At 38.8% G+C, this 18,471-nt stretch overlaps 1 protein-coding gene across 53 annotated transcripts in view; it reads left to right on the forward strand.

The window, feature by feature from the left end:
* The window catches only part of Ktn1 (kinectin 1), an 88,291-nt gene that overhangs the window by 51,124 nt on the left and 18,696 nt on the right, over positions 1-18,471 (forward strand). For 17 of the 53 annotated variants that reach the window (XM_030247668.1, XM_011244972.3, XM_006518629.4 and 14 more), the window contains 14 exons: positions 1,223-1,257; positions 1,672-1,762; positions 2,278-2,346; positions 3,732-3,769; positions 4,790-4,880; positions 5,023-5,091; positions 6,366-6,403; positions 7,011-7,101; positions 7,845-7,882; positions 9,405-9,495; positions 11,445-11,504; positions 13,077-13,111; positions 15,235-15,325; positions 17,477-17,563. In XM_030247668.1, coding sequence (XP_030103528.1) covers positions 1,223-1,257; positions 1,672-1,762; positions 2,278-2,346; positions 3,732-3,769; positions 4,790-4,880; positions 5,023-5,091; positions 6,366-6,403; positions 7,011-7,101; positions 7,845-7,882; positions 9,405-9,495; positions 11,445-11,504; positions 13,077-13,111; positions 15,235-15,325; positions 17,477-17,563 — 924 coding nt within the window. The remainder of the gene's footprint in view (positions 1-1,222; positions 1,258-1,671; positions 1,763-2,277; positions 2,347-3,731; positions 3,770-4,789; positions 4,881-5,022; positions 5,092-6,365; positions 6,404-7,010; positions 7,102-7,844; positions 7,883-9,404; positions 9,496-11,444; positions 11,505-13,076; positions 13,112-15,234; positions 15,326-17,476; positions 17,564-18,471) is intronic. The other 36 variants (XM_017315891.2, XM_017315897.2, XM_030247675.1 and 33 more) reach the window with 3 other exon arrangements.

Raw genomic sequence — 18,471 nt, forward strand, 5'->3', positions numbered from 1 at the left:
TGGGAGTCAGTGGAATTTAGGAGTTAGAGAAGCAGGTAGGATCGAGTGGAAAGCTTAGGGCAGCTGAGTAGTTATGGTTCCAGTAAGCTGGACTCGAGAGTGTCTCTTGTGGGATGGGATTCACTGAAGCACATATGGATTAAAAACTGTCTTCATGAGAGTTTTGAGTTTATAAACAGCAACTTCCATATGAGTTGTTAGTATACTACCAGATTGACGAAATACATTTTGGGAATGTTTTTCTCTCCTTTTTTATGATGGGGCAGTTTTCCTCATCGGGTCACTCTTCCTGTGCAATTCACAAAGCAGTCCTTATGGTCTACAGACACAGGATTTAAGGCATTGCCATCTTTGAGATGCGTAAAGCTGAGGACCGGAATGTATGCGTGACGAGAAGAACTAATTCTGACATATAGAGGAGGTGGAATCCTAAGACTCAGACTTAGTAATGGAAGCATTAGTTTTATTTTTGAAAAATGATTACAATGAGATAAGGTAAAAAAAAAAATCAGAAAATAGCAGGAATAGGAAATTGGTTTATGAGGTGTTGCCAGAAGACTCCACACCTAAGGGTACTGAATTGTCTAAGGGTCTGAGAATGCTGGGGTGAAACCTTTGCTTCCAGCTACACAGCAACCCTGGTGGCTCTTGTGTGTGGGTAGATTTTAGGACCAAAGGCCAAGGGCATGGGGTCAGTTTTTACATCGTGTTTTCCATGCTTCACCAGGAGCTGTATTCGTGAGCTGCTGCAGTGCACTCGCACTTTAGTACAGTCTCTGCTTTGGTCTGGTAGCATTTTCATGTGTCTACATGTTCAAAATCCATTGACTATAAACAAGATATATGCAATTGTGTTTATTTTAGACTTCAGTGTAGGAGAAACTCAGTTGAAAAAAGGGTAAGGCCTCTTGTGACCTCCTACCTTAAAAGTTGTGAAATTTGTATATTTGAAGAAATGTTTCCTGTCTTCTAGGTAACTCCAGATATCCTTAAGTTAAGAATTGGGGTGAGGGCAAGTCCAGTTAGCTAGTGCCATTTTCCTCTTGTAGCCTGTATGTCCATGTTCTTTTTTTTTCTCTCTTTTGAATAAGAAAATTAAACTTGTGAGCAGTTCTCAAGTAAGGACTAAATTTTGGAACTATTTAGAATCCTAAACTAAGCTAATTTTTATCTTATGCAAACTTGGTAGAATTAAACACTTCTTGATGTTTTTGTTTTTTAGCCTAATAAAGATGTTGTGGAACAAATGGAAAAATGGTAAGAGTTTAATTTTTTATATTTTGGTGAAACATATTTGACATTTTCATATTTTCTCTCAAATTTGTGGTAACAGAATTGGTAGCGATAGTAATCTGGATTCTTAAAGTACTATTGGCACTTTGTGATAGACAAGAGCATTCTGCACTGTGGATCAGCCGGAGTTACCTTATGGTATGGTTTTGGCTGTCATTTGTCACTGACTGACTTGCTGAGGCTGCTGTCAGTCCGTACATTACCTGTGCAAATTTTCCTTACTGCTGAGGAGTTCACCTTAACGCCATGAGAGATTTTTCTAGAATTACAGTTTCATAATGAATGAGGGACAGAGAGGGTAGTCCATGTAAAATTCTTAGGAGTGATATTTACCTTGACCAAGCCATTCATATATATGCCTTATATTTATAATCACAGCATTCAAGAAAAAGATGAGAAGTTAAGGACTGTGGAAGAATTACTGGAGACTGGACTCATTCAGGTGGCCACCAGAGAGGAGGAGCTGAGTGTAAGGCGTTGTCTCCATCGTCCCCTTGTGCTCACTCTGCCAGTCTGGAAAGGCTTGGTGCGATTGTGTCCACAGCTGGGCACCAGTGCTCTAAGTTAGACTGTTTTCATTTGATTTAAATTCTATTTCTTTGGAAATTGGCCCTGCGATGAGGATGATTCTAGTGTCAGGCGTCAGTCAGTTAGATACCATCGCTGCAGTGTGTAGTATGGCTGTTCCTCCTGGAACCATGTCCAAACTGTGAGCAGTGATCCTCACCGCTCTCCCTTACCAAAGTAGCGCGGACTTCTGCAAAAGTAAGTAAGAGTTGTAATTGACAGGTGACAAGGGTGTCTTTCAGGGTGTCAGCATTTCAATTACAGTGTATATAGTGATAACTGAGTTACAAAATGGTTGTCTAATTATAAAGACTATAGGGAAAAGGGCAGAGGAGGAAGAGCGGGCTTGCTTAATTTGATCTAGCTAGTGCTTCAAGAATAAAAAAGTGTGTTATGCTTCTATATTTTTGAAAAAAGGCCATAAGAACAGAGAACTCCACCCTGACCAGAGAAGTTCAAGAGTTGAAGGCTAAGCAGAGCGATCAGGTAGCGTATTGTTGCTCCTACACGCTTCTTCTCACAGTAGGCAGAAGGCACCCAAGTCATTCTTTTTTATCAAGGCTGAATTTTCAATTAAACTTTTAATCAATGAATGATTACTGACTTGAGTAGCTGCAATTTATTCAAAACTATTTGCATGCTGGGTAGGCATTCTGTGAACAACTCCAAATAAAATTTCATTCTTTTTGTTTTTCTTTATCTACTTAAATTATTTATATTTTATGTGTATGAGTGTTTGCCTGCATGTATGCCTGTGCATCATATATACATACAGTACCTACAGAGGCCAGAAGAGGCCATCAAGTTCCTTGGCTCTGGAGTTTGAAGATGGTTGTGAGTTGCTATGTGGGTGCTGGGTACTGAACCTGGGTGCTCTGAAAGAGTAGCAAGTGCTTTCAACTATTGAGCCATCTCTTCAGCCCAATTTATTTATTTTTTATTTATGGGAGTACACTTCAGCTGTCTTTAGACCCACACTGGATGAGTGCATTATATCCCATTACAGGTGGTTGTGAACCACCATGTGGTAGCTGGAATTTGAACTTAGGACCTCTGGAAGAGCAGTCGGTGCTCTTACCCTCTAAGCCATCTTTCCAGCCCAGCAGTATACTCTCTTTATGTATGTATGTTTATGTACATTAGTGTTTTGCCTTAATATATGTTAGTGTGAGGGTGTCAGTCCCCTGGAACTGAAGTTGTAGACAGTTGTGAGCTACCTTGAACCTGGGTCCTTTGGAAGAACAGCCACCAAGCCATCTCTCCAGCCCCAAGCTAAGGCATCCCTGAGTGGGCACGAACCAGTCTTTTATTTTAAGTTGTAAAAGTTTTTATTGTTGTTGCTGTGTGTAGGATGTATGAAGGTACACATATTTCATGGATCGTTCTGTAGATGTCACAGGACAACTTAGGAGTGCCTCTGCCTTCTACTTCCACACTGATGTAGGATTGAACTCAGTCAGGTCATCAGGCTTGCATAACATCTTGCTGGCCATTTTCTTTTTTAATAATACAGTGATGAAAGGTTTCGACTACACGTACAAATTGAGTCTCGATGGCAAAAAAGGCTACGTGAAATGAAGCAATTTCTTAGATGTAATTTCTCCCCTGGTTAGAATGAATGATTAAGTAACTTGAGCATTTGTCTAATGATTATTCTTTTAGACTTGTACTTATAGGTAGTCTCATTTGCTTACTTTCAAAATGCTGTCCCTTTTCACCATTATGACATTACGAACATCTAGAAAGAATTTCTGGGTGTACTTTTTCATTTTTGATTTTTATTTTAACAAATTCAGGGATTATGTATTTCTATTTCTGTCTCATTCAATTTTAAGAAGTACTAAGTAATGCATCTTTTTTTGTGTTTCTAGGTTTCTTTTGTGTCTCTAATTGAAGATCTTAAGAGAGTGTAAGTGATAACATTGTTACAAATTAAGGTTTTGTTTTGACTTGTTTTGTTAATACAATTAGATGGAGTTTACCATTTATTTGGGAGAGTTGGTATACATTACACATCTATCTATCTATCTATCTATCTATCTATCTATCTATCTATCTATCTATCTATCTATCTATCTATCTATCTATCTACCTACCTACCTACCTACCTACCTACCTACCTACCTACCTACCTACCTACCTACCTACCTACCTAACCTATAGTTGGCACACATTACTTCCCCCTATTTCCTCCTGCTCGCTGCTTCTCTCCCTCCCATTCTTTCTAATTCAGTCTGGCCAGGGCTTTCCTGAGTACCCGAGACTGATTGACATCTTACCTCCTGACACTCCATCCTGCCCTTCCTGAATGCTGAGATATTAGCGTATACCACACTTGGATTAGTTGGACTTTCATTCTAGAATATTTCATCAGTGGACTAAGGGAGATTAGCTATGCTTCCCAAATTCAAAGGCTTTTATCTTTAACTTTTTAAAAATCCATTTTCATAATTGATTCTATTTTTATGTGACATCAAATTGTTAACTTTATGAGTTTAGAAGAAGGTATTAGAGATGACTTTATGTTGCACAGAGATAAGTTTCATGCATGTCTGTCCCCTTTTGAAGTACCTGTCATCCTTGATGACATATTGTGTAATAAACTTAAAATTCTGTAGTTCAATGTTATTGAATGGAACTCAATTCCTCCTGGTGTTAGTATTCTTCATGGTTCAAACAGTAGATTTTTCTGTGTATTTTTGAAACACACCACCGGCTTCTTGTATGCATAGATTTTAGTAGTTGCTGATTAAATTCTTATTGAAAAGGAGCTTTAGTATTTCTCTGCTTTTGTCTGTGAAGTTGAGTTACTGTCACACTTTAAATGCAAGATGGCTTGGAGAACCTTCTCATGTGGTGCTGTCTTTATGCTTAGTTGGTGAATGTCCCTGATTTCTAGTCAGGTTAATACTTGATTTGTTTATTTAAGGATCCATGAGAAAGATGGACAGATCAAGTCTGTGGAAGAGCTTCTAGAAGTTGAACTTCTCAAAGTTGCAAATAAGGAGAAAACTGTCCAGGTATAGGAGAGAGAACAGTGTCTGGCCTTCCTGTTTATCAACTTGAGTTAAACCATTTGATTTCATGTGTTTGTATGTTACATTCTTTGTCAACTCAGTGTGTTTTCCATTGTCCAATCTTGTCTGTTTTATCATTGTCAAGGCTTTGAAACAGGAAATAGAGGTTCTAAAAGAAGAAATAGGAAATGCCCAGCTTGAAAAGGCTCACCAGGTAAAGCTCCCAGAGCCAAAGCGTGACAGAACTAGTGCATATGGTATTTGTGAGCTACTTGAAAATTTTTGTTTCCCTTGTTATTTAGAAAATAATTCTTTAGTAGTTTGGTACAAGTATATTTGTTTATATTTGTTTTTCAACCTTTTATTAAGTAAGCCCTTTTCTGGAAAAAGTTTTCTATATTAATGCTTTATTTTAGTCAGTTTAAAAATGCAAAATGCAACACAAACTGCATGGATAAGAATGTGTTGTTAAAGAGTGTATTCATCCTCTGACTGTAGAAAAAAAAAGTTTCGCTGGAGATCTTAGAAGTAGACGTTTCCTATTAGGTAGGTGGGTTTGATGAGATTTAATCTGAAAAGTCTTCATTAAAAGGCTAGATTTAGATTGTACAGGAGAGATGATTTGTTCATCTATTGGATTAAGATGACAGCAGCTCATCAAAGCCCTGTCCAGTGTTGGAGTGAGTGTGCTTAGTGACTGATACTTCAGAAGAGGCTCCTCCCAAGAGCTGCCATGGGACACAGGCTGAGAGGAAGCGGGATCAATGCTAGATTGCCTCTGACTTCCTAAGGGCTGAGGAGATGGCTCAGCAGGGAAAGTGCTCACTGTGTAGCTTGAGGGCTGGAGTCCAGATATCCAGCTCCTGTGTAAAGGGCCAGGGTGGAAGCACGTAGCTGGACCCTGAGCAGGGAGGTAGAAGCAGGATGCTCTTAGGGCCTCACTGGCCAGCCAGGTTAACGAGATCAGAGAGAGAGCTTCAGGTTCAGTGGGAGACTTTGTCCCACAACATCAGGTGAGGAACAGTAGAAGAGTCTAGAATCCCAGTGATGGCCTCTGGCCTTGCACATTTATGCACACATGCACACACACACATTTAAGACATACAAAACCACAAGTAAATATGTATATGAACAGGAAGTTAAGACACTAGACCACTGTGGAGCAGGTGTTCGTGAAGACTGCACTAGAACATTCTGATACTGTATGGAGGTGTGTGGGGAGTTACTGAATGAAGGCTCCTGTTCTCTCCTGTAGAGATTCCTTCCACCTGATGCAGGCCATTTATAGTCATCTGCCCTACCTTGACCCCTCCTTGTTACTTTTACTGTCACTGGAAAAGAGGAGGTGAAATGCAAGCACATCTTGTTTTGGCATAAGAGTTAGCTTGGGCTTTCATCTTTTGAAATGTACACATGATAAAGATTTACCTGAGGCTCAATCGGCTTAGGAAAGCCTGTGAACTGCTTTCTCTGTCCTTTATGTTTCAGCTGTCTGTCACTTCTCAAGTCCAGGAGCTGCAGAACTTGTAAGTAGCCTTTGTCTATTTTCCTAGAAATAGCTCTTCCCTACAAGTTAAAGTGAGTGAAAATTATGGCTTTTTTACATTTGATTTCAGTGTTCTGGAAAATACATTTCAAAAGATTTTAGGTTTTTAAAAAGTCCCTTTGGTTCTCATATTTTAACAACTGCTAGGTTTTGTTTTTTTGTTTTTGTTTTTGTTTTTGTTTTTGTTTTTGTTTTTTTGTGTGTGGACAGGAGATAGTGTGAGAACGCTCATTCTTTTGATTTATTTCTTAGTATACCTTAATTGGAGATGTTGCTTCTTGCTTATGTAAAACCTGCTCTGCATTTGACACCTAAGACATGTGCATTTACTGATGCTGCTGCCTAGGTGGGCTGACATGGGGTAAGGGTAGAACTGCGCTAATCAATCCACTGTCTGTCCAGTGATGGGTAACTTTCTTTAATTGGTGTCTCAAATCTCATATTCCTTATATTGAAATGGTTTGTAGAAATACTTATTTGTACAATAGTCAAATGGACTTGGACTATAAGAACACTTGAGATATTTTACAATCTTCAGTACTTTTGCTTTTTATAATGATGTAAAATTTTTCTTTCTCTCTTGTCAGATTAAGAGGCAAGGAAGAGCAGGTGAACAGCATGAAGGCTGCCTTAGAAGACAGGGACAGAGACCTGAGAGGGAGAGGGACGTGCGCACAGGTGAGACGCTCAGTCAGAACACAAGCGAAAGCAACCCTCGCCCCGATAGCTGAGGATCCGTTCACATCTGCTCTTTTTAAGGATAGTCAGGAAGAAAATTAATCTTTAAAGGCTTGTGTTCAGGAGGTAGCACAGCCTAGTATGCCAGAGGTACAGTATGCACGGACAGCAGTGTGCTTCTTACGAAGTTGCCGTTCTGTGTAATACTCTAGGAGGTAAGAAGGTATATGTTCTCGGTTTCTCTGTTCTGCCATAGTTTAGTTATTGCTGTTAAAGTAAGTAGACTTTTATTACTGTCAAACCATCTTTAATGGCCAGATTTGTCAAGCTAATAGTGTACACATTTCTTTTTCCTTCCTTTATCAAATTCACTCCAGGCTTATGCTTAGCTGTTTATTTGCTATAGTAACCTGTGGTCCTTTAGAAAGACGCTTTAATAGTTAGCTATGATAAGGAAAATTCATTCACTACAGGTGATGGCTCATATCTGTGACTTCCTCTTTTGGAATGCTGAAGTAAAAGGGTCACTGTGGGCTTGAGGCCTGCCTGGGCTACACAATGAACTCCTGATTCAAAAAACTAGGCAAAGGAAAATGGAAAGCATTGCATTTTTAAGTAAATAACCTAATCTTAAATTTGCCACATAACTATATTTTTATTTTATGGTTGGGTGGTTCTGCATGTATATTGTAATACGTGGTCTGTTTTGATGTTAACATTAAAAAGGTGAATCTGTTTCTTAGGTGTGTTCGACACCACAATTTGAAGAACTTGAAAGTGTGTAAGTATGTTTTTAGCTAACATCTTGATGAAGTGTACCAGAATGTGCTTAAAATTAATTTTTATGGATTTCTAAAAGGCCATTGATTTTATGGTTAAGTACTAGTTATAGTCAAGAGACGAGAGACGTTTCTTATTGTTGTATGATAACGCAGGGGCCCCTTCAGTGCTTTAGAATGTGTAAAGACTTGCCCATTTCCCCAGTATTTTCTGCAAATACAGACTTTTTTTCAAATTATACAATTATTATAAAGAGAAAATTAATAGACTTCCATATAGTCAGGGTCAATCACAGCCATGACAAATCCTGCACATATCATAATCATACTTGCTTATAGGAAACAGGGATCTTGTCACGTCAGTTCTGTGCTGAGTAATACAAATGTCACCACTAGTTAGCATCATACAGATCTGCTTTCTCAGGCATTCATACTACAACACTGTTTTTAATCCTGCAAAAGTTATTTTTTTAAACAGAGTCTCATTTTGTTGCCCAGGCTGGTAGATTGGCCTCACACTGACCCTGAACCTATACCTCCTCCTTCCAACTACTGGAGTACAGGTATAAGCCACCATGATCAGTGTCTTAGTTAGAGTTTCTGTTGCTGAGAAAAGATACCATGATCAAGGCAGCTCTTACAAGAGAAGACATTTAACTGGGGCTGGCTTACAGGTTTGGAGGTTCAGTCCATTGACCTTACTGGCAGGAAGCGTGGCAGTGTGCAGGCAGACATGGCGCTGGAGAAGGGGTTGGGAGTTCTACATCTTGATCTGAAGGCCTCTAGGAGAGGTCTGTCTGTTTCCAGGCATCCAGGAGGAGGAACTCAAAGCCCACCCCCAAAGTGACACACCCACTCCAACAAGGCCACACCTCCTCATAGTGTGACTTCTTGGGCCAAGTATATTCAAACCATCACAGTCAGCAAACAGTGATTTTTCTTAAACTACACAAAGTAAAGATGGAAAAGTTTTTTGAGAATTAACTTTAAACACATTTTTTTTGTATATGTGCGTGTGAGTGTTTGAGCCACAGTGTATGTGTATAGGCTGGAGGACAATTTGTGGGCATCAGTTTTCTCCAACCATGTTGGCCTGTGGATTGAATTGAGGTTGTCAGGCTTGGTGTCGAATGCTGTTACTTGCTTATGAGTCACGTCACTGCTCACTGAAAGTCTGTCTGGCCAGGATGCCCATCAGCACTGATTGATTTTGTTTTCAGAGCTGCCCTTTTGGGAGCTGGAGAGAGATGGCTCAGCAGTTATGAACACTGACCATCTGGTTATTTTCTTTTTAAAGACAGGGTCTCACTGTGTATGCAGCCTTGGCTGGCCTGGGTTTAAAGGCATGCTCCCACCACCCTGCGGGAAATTCTGTCTTTTAAAACAAATTATAAGTTGATAGAATACAAAAAGAAATGACAGATGGGTATTGTTTGTGCTGCCTTTTTATTAGGAGTAATATTGGAGTATGTTTCTTTCTTTTCCATGTACATTAGTAAAGTAAGGTCTTTGTAAAAATCCTAGGTTGAAAGAAAAGGACAATGAAATTAAGAGAATAGAAGTTAAATTAAAGGACACGGAGAGTGATGTTTCTAAGATGTCAGAGCTATTAAAGGTAAGTGACTACTAAAATTCTTTATTGCAGGAGTTACTGTCTTTGGTTGTTTTAGAAACCTTTTAACTCCTATAAAAGGCAACAGTGCAACACGAGCCATTACTGTAGGGTGTGCGATTGTTATCAAAGGTGCCTGCTAGGTGGTCTGCTTCTGTCCTTTGAGAAAGCAGGTCCCCGATAAGTTCCAGTGTTCAGACTTGTATAGAAGTGCCTCTCTACTCTCTAAGCTTTGTTTTGTGCTGATCAAATTCAAGGAACCCAAGGCCTGTGTCCTCCAAACAGTGCTCTGTCCTTTACTTACAGTAAGTAGTCGTTAAGGTCTTGAGGTTTTTGACAGCATCTAGTTACATTAGCTCAGCCTGGCCTTGAACCCAGACTAACCTCAAGCTTATGGTTCTCCTGTTTCTGAGATTGAATGTTGGAGTTAAAGGTGTGAGTCACCATGCCCAACTATTTTTAGTGGTCTTTATTGCATTATATAAGCAATTCCAGCTGATAAAGTTACCTAGTATATTTAGGTTTGTTCTTCAGTTAAAAAATACACTCTCAGAGGCTGTCTTTACATATGTATTTTGAATACTATTTGTCTTATACTTTCCTAGAAGTAAAATTTTTTGTTAATGGTTTATACAAGTTTGCTTTGTGTTCTGAGCTATTAATAGTTCAAAGTGAAGCTCTGATCTTATTCATGTAGTTACTAGCAAACACTCACAGGACGACGTTGACCTGAAGGGGCAGCAAATGTGTAGCTGCATACAGTACCTTCAAGCAGCCTGGCTCATACTTCATGCTCTAGGGCGAACAGTTGTATCACATTCCCTCTCTGCCTTAAGTACATTACAGTTAGCTTTGTTAGGCCATGCAGATTGCTCCTTGTGTGTGTTCTTTGTTATTTACATTCTTGCCAAAGTCCTGATTCCCCTTCTTGTCCAACACTGGCTAAAGGTGAGAAGGCTTGTGTTCTGTTGCTTTAGGCTGAGGGAGGTGGGGGTGGGGAGGTTCTTAGTATGTTTAAGTCATTTGTACATTAATTGTTATTCTATTTTTGTTCTACAGTTTTTCTTCTGGGACAACTTTTTAAAAACCTAATTTATGCTACCATTTTATGTAATTATGTTAAGTTTGACTTCCTTTGCATTCCATCCCTGCTTCAGAAAACTGAGTCTGTTTATCTCCTCAGATATGAGCGAGGTCCTGTTCTTAGTCTCAGGAGAAAGAATGCTCATTTTGTGATTATATTTTTGTTTTCTTTTTTTTTTTTTAAGATTTATTTATTATTATATGTAAGTACACTGTAGCTGTCCTCAGACACTCCAGAAGAGGAAGTCAGATCTTGTTACGGATGGTTGTGAGCCACCATGTGGTTGCTGGGATTTGAACTCCTGACCTTCGGAAGAGCAGTCGGGTGCTCTTACCCACTGAGCCATCTCACCAGCCCTTTGTTTTCTTTTTAAGTACAGTTTTTACTTACATATATTTAGTTCATATGTAATTTACCTCACAGAGTTGTGAGAGCAGCATTCTAACCTTAGGAAAGGAAAGGGGTTTTAGTAAACTGCCTGTCAGTACGCCTTGGCTCTGCCCCTGAGGGTGTGCACTTGCTAATGGGAGCAGCAGATGTCTCAGTGTGTCTGCACGTCTTTGGAACCTGTCTATATTACCAGAAGGCACAAGAGCCATCGCAAATGCTGCAGTATGAAACCTTTCTTGCTAGATGCATGCCACCCTGCACTAGACACCGGGGCCATGTCAGTTCATTCTCCCAACACATACCCTGTCAAGACTGGAACTAAATACAATTACTATCATTTATGTTTTAATGTGGCTTAATCCAGCCTTTTAAAATGGTTACTATTTTGGAATATTTCTAGACTGTATGACATTTAAAAGCTTATATAAAAAAATCATAACTGTGTCCAGGTATTGATGTTTCATTTTTGTTTAAATAGGAGGTACAAGAGGAAAATAAATTCCTTAAGTGCCAGCTCAGTCACCAGAAGCACCAACAGGTAGGCGCCGCTCCGTGTCTGCCACCTCTCGCTATTTACAGTCCCGTGGCACATTTGCAGGTCCCCAGAGAGGAAAATAGTCGATCATTTATTTAACAAATTCCTTATTAAAGCATTTTATTATGCAGTATATAAGATAAAATAATGTATAATTTATAAAATATGTGCAAGAAATGTTCCAGCTTGCTTATATACATGTGTGTGCTCTGATCAATGTTCCAGCTCTACTGTGTGTGCACATGTACATATGTGTGCTCTGATCAGTTCTCCAGCTCCATCACGAGTGTATGTGTGCTCTGATCAAAGTTCCAGCTTTATTATGTACATATATGTGTGTATATATGTGTTCTGATCAGTGTTCTGGTTTTATTATATACATTTTTGTGTGGTTTTCTGGTTAAGGTTCCAGCTCTATTATATACATGTATGTGCCTGTATACTCTGATTAGTTACAGTTATAGCTGTAACTAACACACACACACACACACACACACACACACACACACACACACTGATCAGTGTTCCAGCTTCATTATGCCCAGATCAATGTTTCAGCTCTGTTACAATATACATGTGGGTGCTTGTACATGCTGATAGGTGTTCCAGCTCCATTATAGTACACATGTGTGTGCGTATGTATTCTATCAGTGCTCCAGCTCCGTTATAATATACATGTGTGTGCAGAGGTATTTTGATTAGTGCTGCAGCTCTGTTATACACACACATGCTAGTGTGCTTGCATATGCTCCTCCTATCTTACATAATGCTTTTCTTAGAAAGTCAGCTAATATCTTGTAGAGGTCTATTTAAAGTATGTCAATAGCCTTTCTTCTATCCTTAAACATCAATAATTGGAAAGAAATTAATACATAGGAAAGATAGATACTATAAATAATGGGATAGCATTAATGTGCCCTTTAATAGGTGTTTCTGCTTGGTAAAAACAAAAGTATAATGTTTAAGAAGATAGGTATATATGACATACACATATTTTTCTATTTTGGAGGTTGAACCCAGGGACTTTGTCCATGCTAGCCAAGTGTTCTTTCACTGAGCCCTACCCTTCATTTTTATGAAGATGTATGGGTAGACCAGAGTGGATTTTGAGAAACAATCCAGACTCCCTGTTGACAAGCTGCTCCTGGTGATCAAGTTTGACTAAGTCATCATACTATATATCCTATATGCGAAAGCTGTACCTTTGCATATTATTTAAAAAAAAATCACTCCTTTGGTTGGATGTGAGAAAATCAGCTCTTAATTTATTTGTTGGTTTTATTTAGATAGTTTTAGAAGTCAATATAAAAAGCACCTTGATGCTCAACAGTATGAAGTTTGTAAGTTCTTACTAAGTAAACACTTTATAGAGGGACAGTGAAAATTTGTTTTACTACTCATTACACATAATACATTTATATATACTTTTATTAAAACTACTTTATTAAAGTCAGATGTGATGACATAATGGAGTATATGATATTTTTAACTTTATTGACTTATTTCCAAGAAAAATTTAATTTTTTTATGTTCTAGAAACCTTTATTGTGAACTAATATTTAACTCTTTTAATAGGCATCTTTTCCCTCTCAGGAAGAATTACAAACAGTGTAAGTAATTCATTGATTCAGAGTTTGCTGTGTTATAAAGAGTTAAATGCTGAGTTACTTCCAGACAAGTAATTTCCTGTCATCACAAGCGCTGGTGTAAACCCAGCAGGTGTGTCTGTGTGCTCTGGGCTGCAGGCTGTGTGCATAGCTGTGCCCGTGCTTTCGAGTGGAGGCTGCTGCTCTCCCAGGATCTTGTTGAGGGGCAGTTGGGGCTGCTTTCCTCCTCTTGTCTTCTGGAGGCATTGAGAGGCTCGAGGGGATGGAGCTGATGGAGGCAGCACAGGGCAGCACAGCCCCAGCCCCAGTGCTTGTTCTTCCCACTGCTGCACTTTTGGGAGAACTGTTGTTATGCTTCTCTTTTAGAGAGTTTTTATTTTTTTAAGAAACTGAAATATTAAGCTGGGCAGTGGTGGCTCACACCTTTAATCCCAGCACTTGGGAGGCAGAGGCAGGTGGATTTCTGAGTTCAAGACCAGCCTGGTCTACAGAGTGAGTTCCAGGACCACCAGGGCTACACAGAGAAACCCTGTCTCGAAAAACAAAAAACAAAAAAACCCAAAAAACAAAAAAGCTGAAATACTGTTTTTTCCTAGTTGGCCTCTTATTTCTCTAAGAGGCTACTAATTAAAAGTCATTTCTGCTTATAGTTTATTTCAAAATACTAAATGCCAACCATATTAAGTATATCAATAGATGACAGTAGTTTAAATGTTGTTGCATCTTGGCTTGTTTAAGCTTGCCCTTTTAGTAGGCTAGGGTTGTTTGTTGTTTTAGCTGAGTCTTGAGTTTGACTGTATGAAGTAAGAGTGCAAACATTTTCTATAATAAGCTGATAGTGGCTTCAGAGACCATACAAGCCTCAGTTTTGTCTTGTTACTCTGTTTTATGTATATGTGGGCTTTATTTTATTTTATTTTTATATGGATGTGTGTGTGCCTGCTTGTCTGTATGTGCACCATGTGCATACAATGCCTATGGAGTCAGAAGCAAATATTGTATTCCCTGAAAGCAGAGTAAGGAGTTGCACTTGGCCTGAGCCAGGTGCTGGGAGCCCAAGTTTTGTTGTCTGCCAAAGCAGCAGGTGCTCTCTACCACTGAGCTGTCTGTCACTCTACCCCAGTCTTAATTTTTAAACCGTAGTATTACTATGTACATCATACCTAATATTGTGACAGGATGTTTGGCAGTTCGTTGTCATTAGCTTTACTGACTCTGGGCTGTAACAGGGAGAAGAGGATTTTAGGACACCACTTGGGAGGGTCTGGGCTGGGAATAAGATACATCCAGTGATCCTCTGCTAGTCATAACATTTTTCATGTGGGTGCTATCAGGCCAATTTCAAAATAGCACCACCACCACCACCATCCCACAAGTCATTGTGAGGAAGCACTTCATTTCTAAAATAAAACAAATAACTTTAAAGTTCAAGGACCAGATTGGCTGTTTGTGATTAGACATTCTACTCAAGTATAACACAAATGAATTTTGAAATTTTGCCTTTTCTTTTTGCATTTCTGGGAAATAACTTAAGGCATTAGACAGAACAAGATGAAAAACAAAGAGAAACCAAAGCCACAAATCCAAAGATTGGATAAAAACAAGTGAATTCCAGGTCACTTTAATATATTGTTATATATTATTATATATATATTGTTGTTGGTTTAATGAATCAAATAGTTATAGCTAATTTAATTGCCTTAAAATAAATGTTTGTAAAGACTGTCTTTGTATTGAACTCACCCCCAGCCCCTTATTAGACATTTACATAACCCAGGCTGGCCTTGAGGTCACTGTAGTGAGGATAGCCTTGAATTTCTGGTCTGCCTCCGCTACCCAGGTGCTGTTCCTGTAGGAGGCAAGCATGGGCTCTGCGTGCTGGGGATAGAAAGCAGGGCCTTCTGCACACTAAGCAAGCACTCTGCCAAGAATTTCACAGGATGGGCTCTCTGAGCCAAACAGTAGCTGATCAATAATTACATTTTAAAACTGTCACCTGCTTTTATTTTGCTTTAAAAATATTGATATGTAGGTCTGAATGGTATTACCATTTACCTAATATATAAGTTATATTATTGTTTATTTTAGATGCTGTTTACCTAAAATATATTCACATTCTGATTTAGAATTTCAGAAAAAGAGAAAGAAATAACTGATCTCTGCAATGAGTTAGAGTCTTTGAAGAATGCTGTTGAACACCAGAGGAAGAAAAACAATGTAAGCCACTACTGATGAGCGCTAGACTTTGCATTATAGAGTGTTAGTGAGGAAAGATGGGGGGGTCTTCTTTATGTCTATTTTTATTTTAGATCTCTTGATCTGTGTGAGAGCACTTTTGGTTTCTTTGTGTCTGCGGGCATTGCTAGAGTAAATCATTTTATTATAATGCAATTTTAATAGTAGAAAGATAGATTTTTTATAATGGAAAATAGCAGAATGGAGCTTTTAAAGAGTTTTCTGAAATAAAAGAAATATGGTTGACTTCATGTTAAAACTTGTTTAGAAAAATAAGTCTTCCAATATTGTTATTTTAGAAACAAAGACATTTCTTTTTTCTTTTAAATTATTATTTATTTATTTATTATATGTAAGTATGCTGTAGCTGTCTTCAGATCCCAGAAGAGGGCATCAGATCTCATTATGGATGGTTGTGAGCCACCATGTGGTTGTGGGATTTGAACTCAGCATCTTCGGAAGAGCAATCAGTACTCTTAACCGCTGAGCCATCTCTCCAGCCCGACATTTCTTTTTTCTTAATCTGGGCCAATGTGTGTGTGTGATAGACTAAAAGAAATATTCGTTTCAGTCTTTGTAATCAATCTTGAGAAGCCTTCTGTAAACTACCCTTTTTTAAAGTGAGAGGCAGTACACATATTGGTAATTATGTCTGCTAGGGTCTTAGAACTTGGATAGATTTATACTAGGATGGGAATGGCTGACTCTTTAAGAACTGTAAACCCCCCCCCCCCCCAAAAAAAAGAACTGTAAACCCTTACCAAGCAGACAAAGAGTAGATGCAGCTGGATTTTGTAAATCTCTCTTACCAAAAGATAGGAATTAGAGGAGTCCTAATATTCTTGCTAGGAAAGTGTTTTTCATATAAACGAATGCTTGTCTTGTGAACAAATCAAATGTTATTAATGATAGAATATTGATAATAAATGTGTATTTTTCAATGTAATTTAAATCTTTCAAAGTTTAAATTGCTAACTAACATGTTGGCATTTTCCTGCACCCTGAATTTGTGATAATTTGGTATGTGAATTGCTCTTTGTGTGTTATGCAATATTAATTAGTAACAGCATTACTTAGCACAACATTTGGTATGAATATTCCAATGTATTTCTAACATTGTAACTAACTGTCTTTGCTGAGACTCTGAGGTAAGGAGGGCACAGAAATACAGTTCATTCACTCAGCCCAGCGGTGGGGTGGTGATGGTGGTAGCACTGTGGGTCTCTATTTCAAGTCTTTGTAAAGAGCCAGGATAGTGGAGGCCGGCAGGGTGCAGCTTCAACCCATGCATACACGTGGCCAGATTTCTTTAACTCTCAGCTGTGGTTTCCCATTTATAAAGTGGGAATAAAAATCTCACCAATTGTAAGGACTAATGAGAATTTGTGTAGTGCTGAGTACAGGATTTGGCATCTAAATTGACAATAAATGGTAATTATTGGCTTTTTGTTTATGTTAAGATTCTTAATTGTGGAGATGAATTACAGCATCTTGTTTTTATTTGTATTTGCCAAAGAAATGCTTTCTTTCAAAGCTCACTTTTAAATGGCCCCCGTTTCTTCTTAACGAGAATGTGAATTATAGTTTCTCTGCCTCAGTCGCTTCAGTCAGCTGTCGAGTTCAGTTGTGTCTGATTGCTTGTGGCATCCATGTTAGAGCACAGAGGGTTAGGTTCTAACTAGAAATGTGCTAATTTTATCTAAAATAGAGTTACAGGGAAAATGTTACTCAGTAAAGTCCTGTGAGGGTGACGCTGGGCCTAGCTTGAGAAGTAGTTTGTAGTACTGTGTACTTGCTCTGTCCTTAGCTGTAGTGCTTGAACTTGAAGTCATAATTGTAGTCCTGGTTGGTGTGTTTACCTTCAAATGCTTTCTTCTTTGTCACATGTGCCCAGTTAATTGTTTTTTAAAACTGGCATATTTGGTGTGAATACTAAATCATGAGAAGTGGACATCCTTATTTTCTCATTCAAACTTGTAAACATTATTTTTATTATTTTGCTAATACACATTTTCCTATTGAAATAATTTTGCAATAACTAGCATTTAAATGCAGTGCAAAATATTGATGAAGTTAAAGGAGAAACCTTTTAATAATGGATAAACTGAAATCATTCTTTCTAAAAATGATTAGGACCTTCGGGAGAAAAACTGGGAAGCAATGGAAGCTTTGGCATCAACTGAAAAAATGCTGCAGGACAGAGTGAACAAGACTTCCAAGGTTGTAATTAACTCCCAGAACTGCCCACCGCAGAGTCTGCAGCCTGTCCACATCAGACTAAAGCGCTCCGTTTTGCTTCAGTCTAAACCATTTAAACACAGCAGCTCCCTGTCACCCACATTACCATCCTCACAGTCTGCCTTGCATCTTCTCTCTGAGACTTGAGTTGGGGCACTCTGTGCTGGCATGACCCTGCTGTTGCTGTTTTGATGTGCACAGCTTTAGGGGAAAGATCCCATAAGACTCCATGCTGTGTGTGCAGGTCTTTCCGTGTCACCTGGTGTGCCACTTGGTGTAGTTCGGAGAACTTCGATGAGGTTCCCAAATCAAAGAAATCAGAGTGAATTAATGGAACGAATTAAAAGTGTAGCATGTGTTTGGGATGCATAGTAAAGTGGGGTTCCCAGAGCGTACCAGGAGATTCAGACAAGGGAGGAAAACAGCAAAACCTTCAACAGTACAGAAGAAGGGTCCATTCAGAGGGTGCTATGGGGATGATTCTGCAGGAGACAGAGCCTGAAACTTAGTACTTTGGAGTTGCAGGACAGTAGTTGCACCGTGTCTGTTCCGTGTTCAGTATTAGTATGAATGGATGATGAGACTGTAAGTACCTCTGATGCGTATGTCCCCTTTATCTTAAAGAATGAAGGACATCCTTCTTGTACTTACAGGCAGTGGGGAGCAGGGTCATAATGGAGGAGAGATAGAAAGGTTAGGACAGCTGAGTGTGTGTGCAACATGAACATTGGGGTTTTGAAGCCAGGTTAGTGAGTGTACCAAATTAATTTCCACATTCTGAAATGTGTGCCAAGATAAATCTATTACATTTTAATTTCAAAAGTATTAAGGATATTTGTAACAATTTCTTAGTAGAATGCAATTTTATGATTTGCCAATTTTATATATAT

The sequence above is a fragment of the Mus musculus genome, chromosome 14 (genome assembly GCF_000001635.26).
Source record: "Mus musculus strain C57BL/6J chromosome 14, GRCm38.p6 C57BL/6J".
NCBI classification, from domain to species: domain Eukaryota; kingdom Metazoa; phylum Chordata; class Mammalia; order Rodentia; family Muridae; genus Mus; species Mus musculus.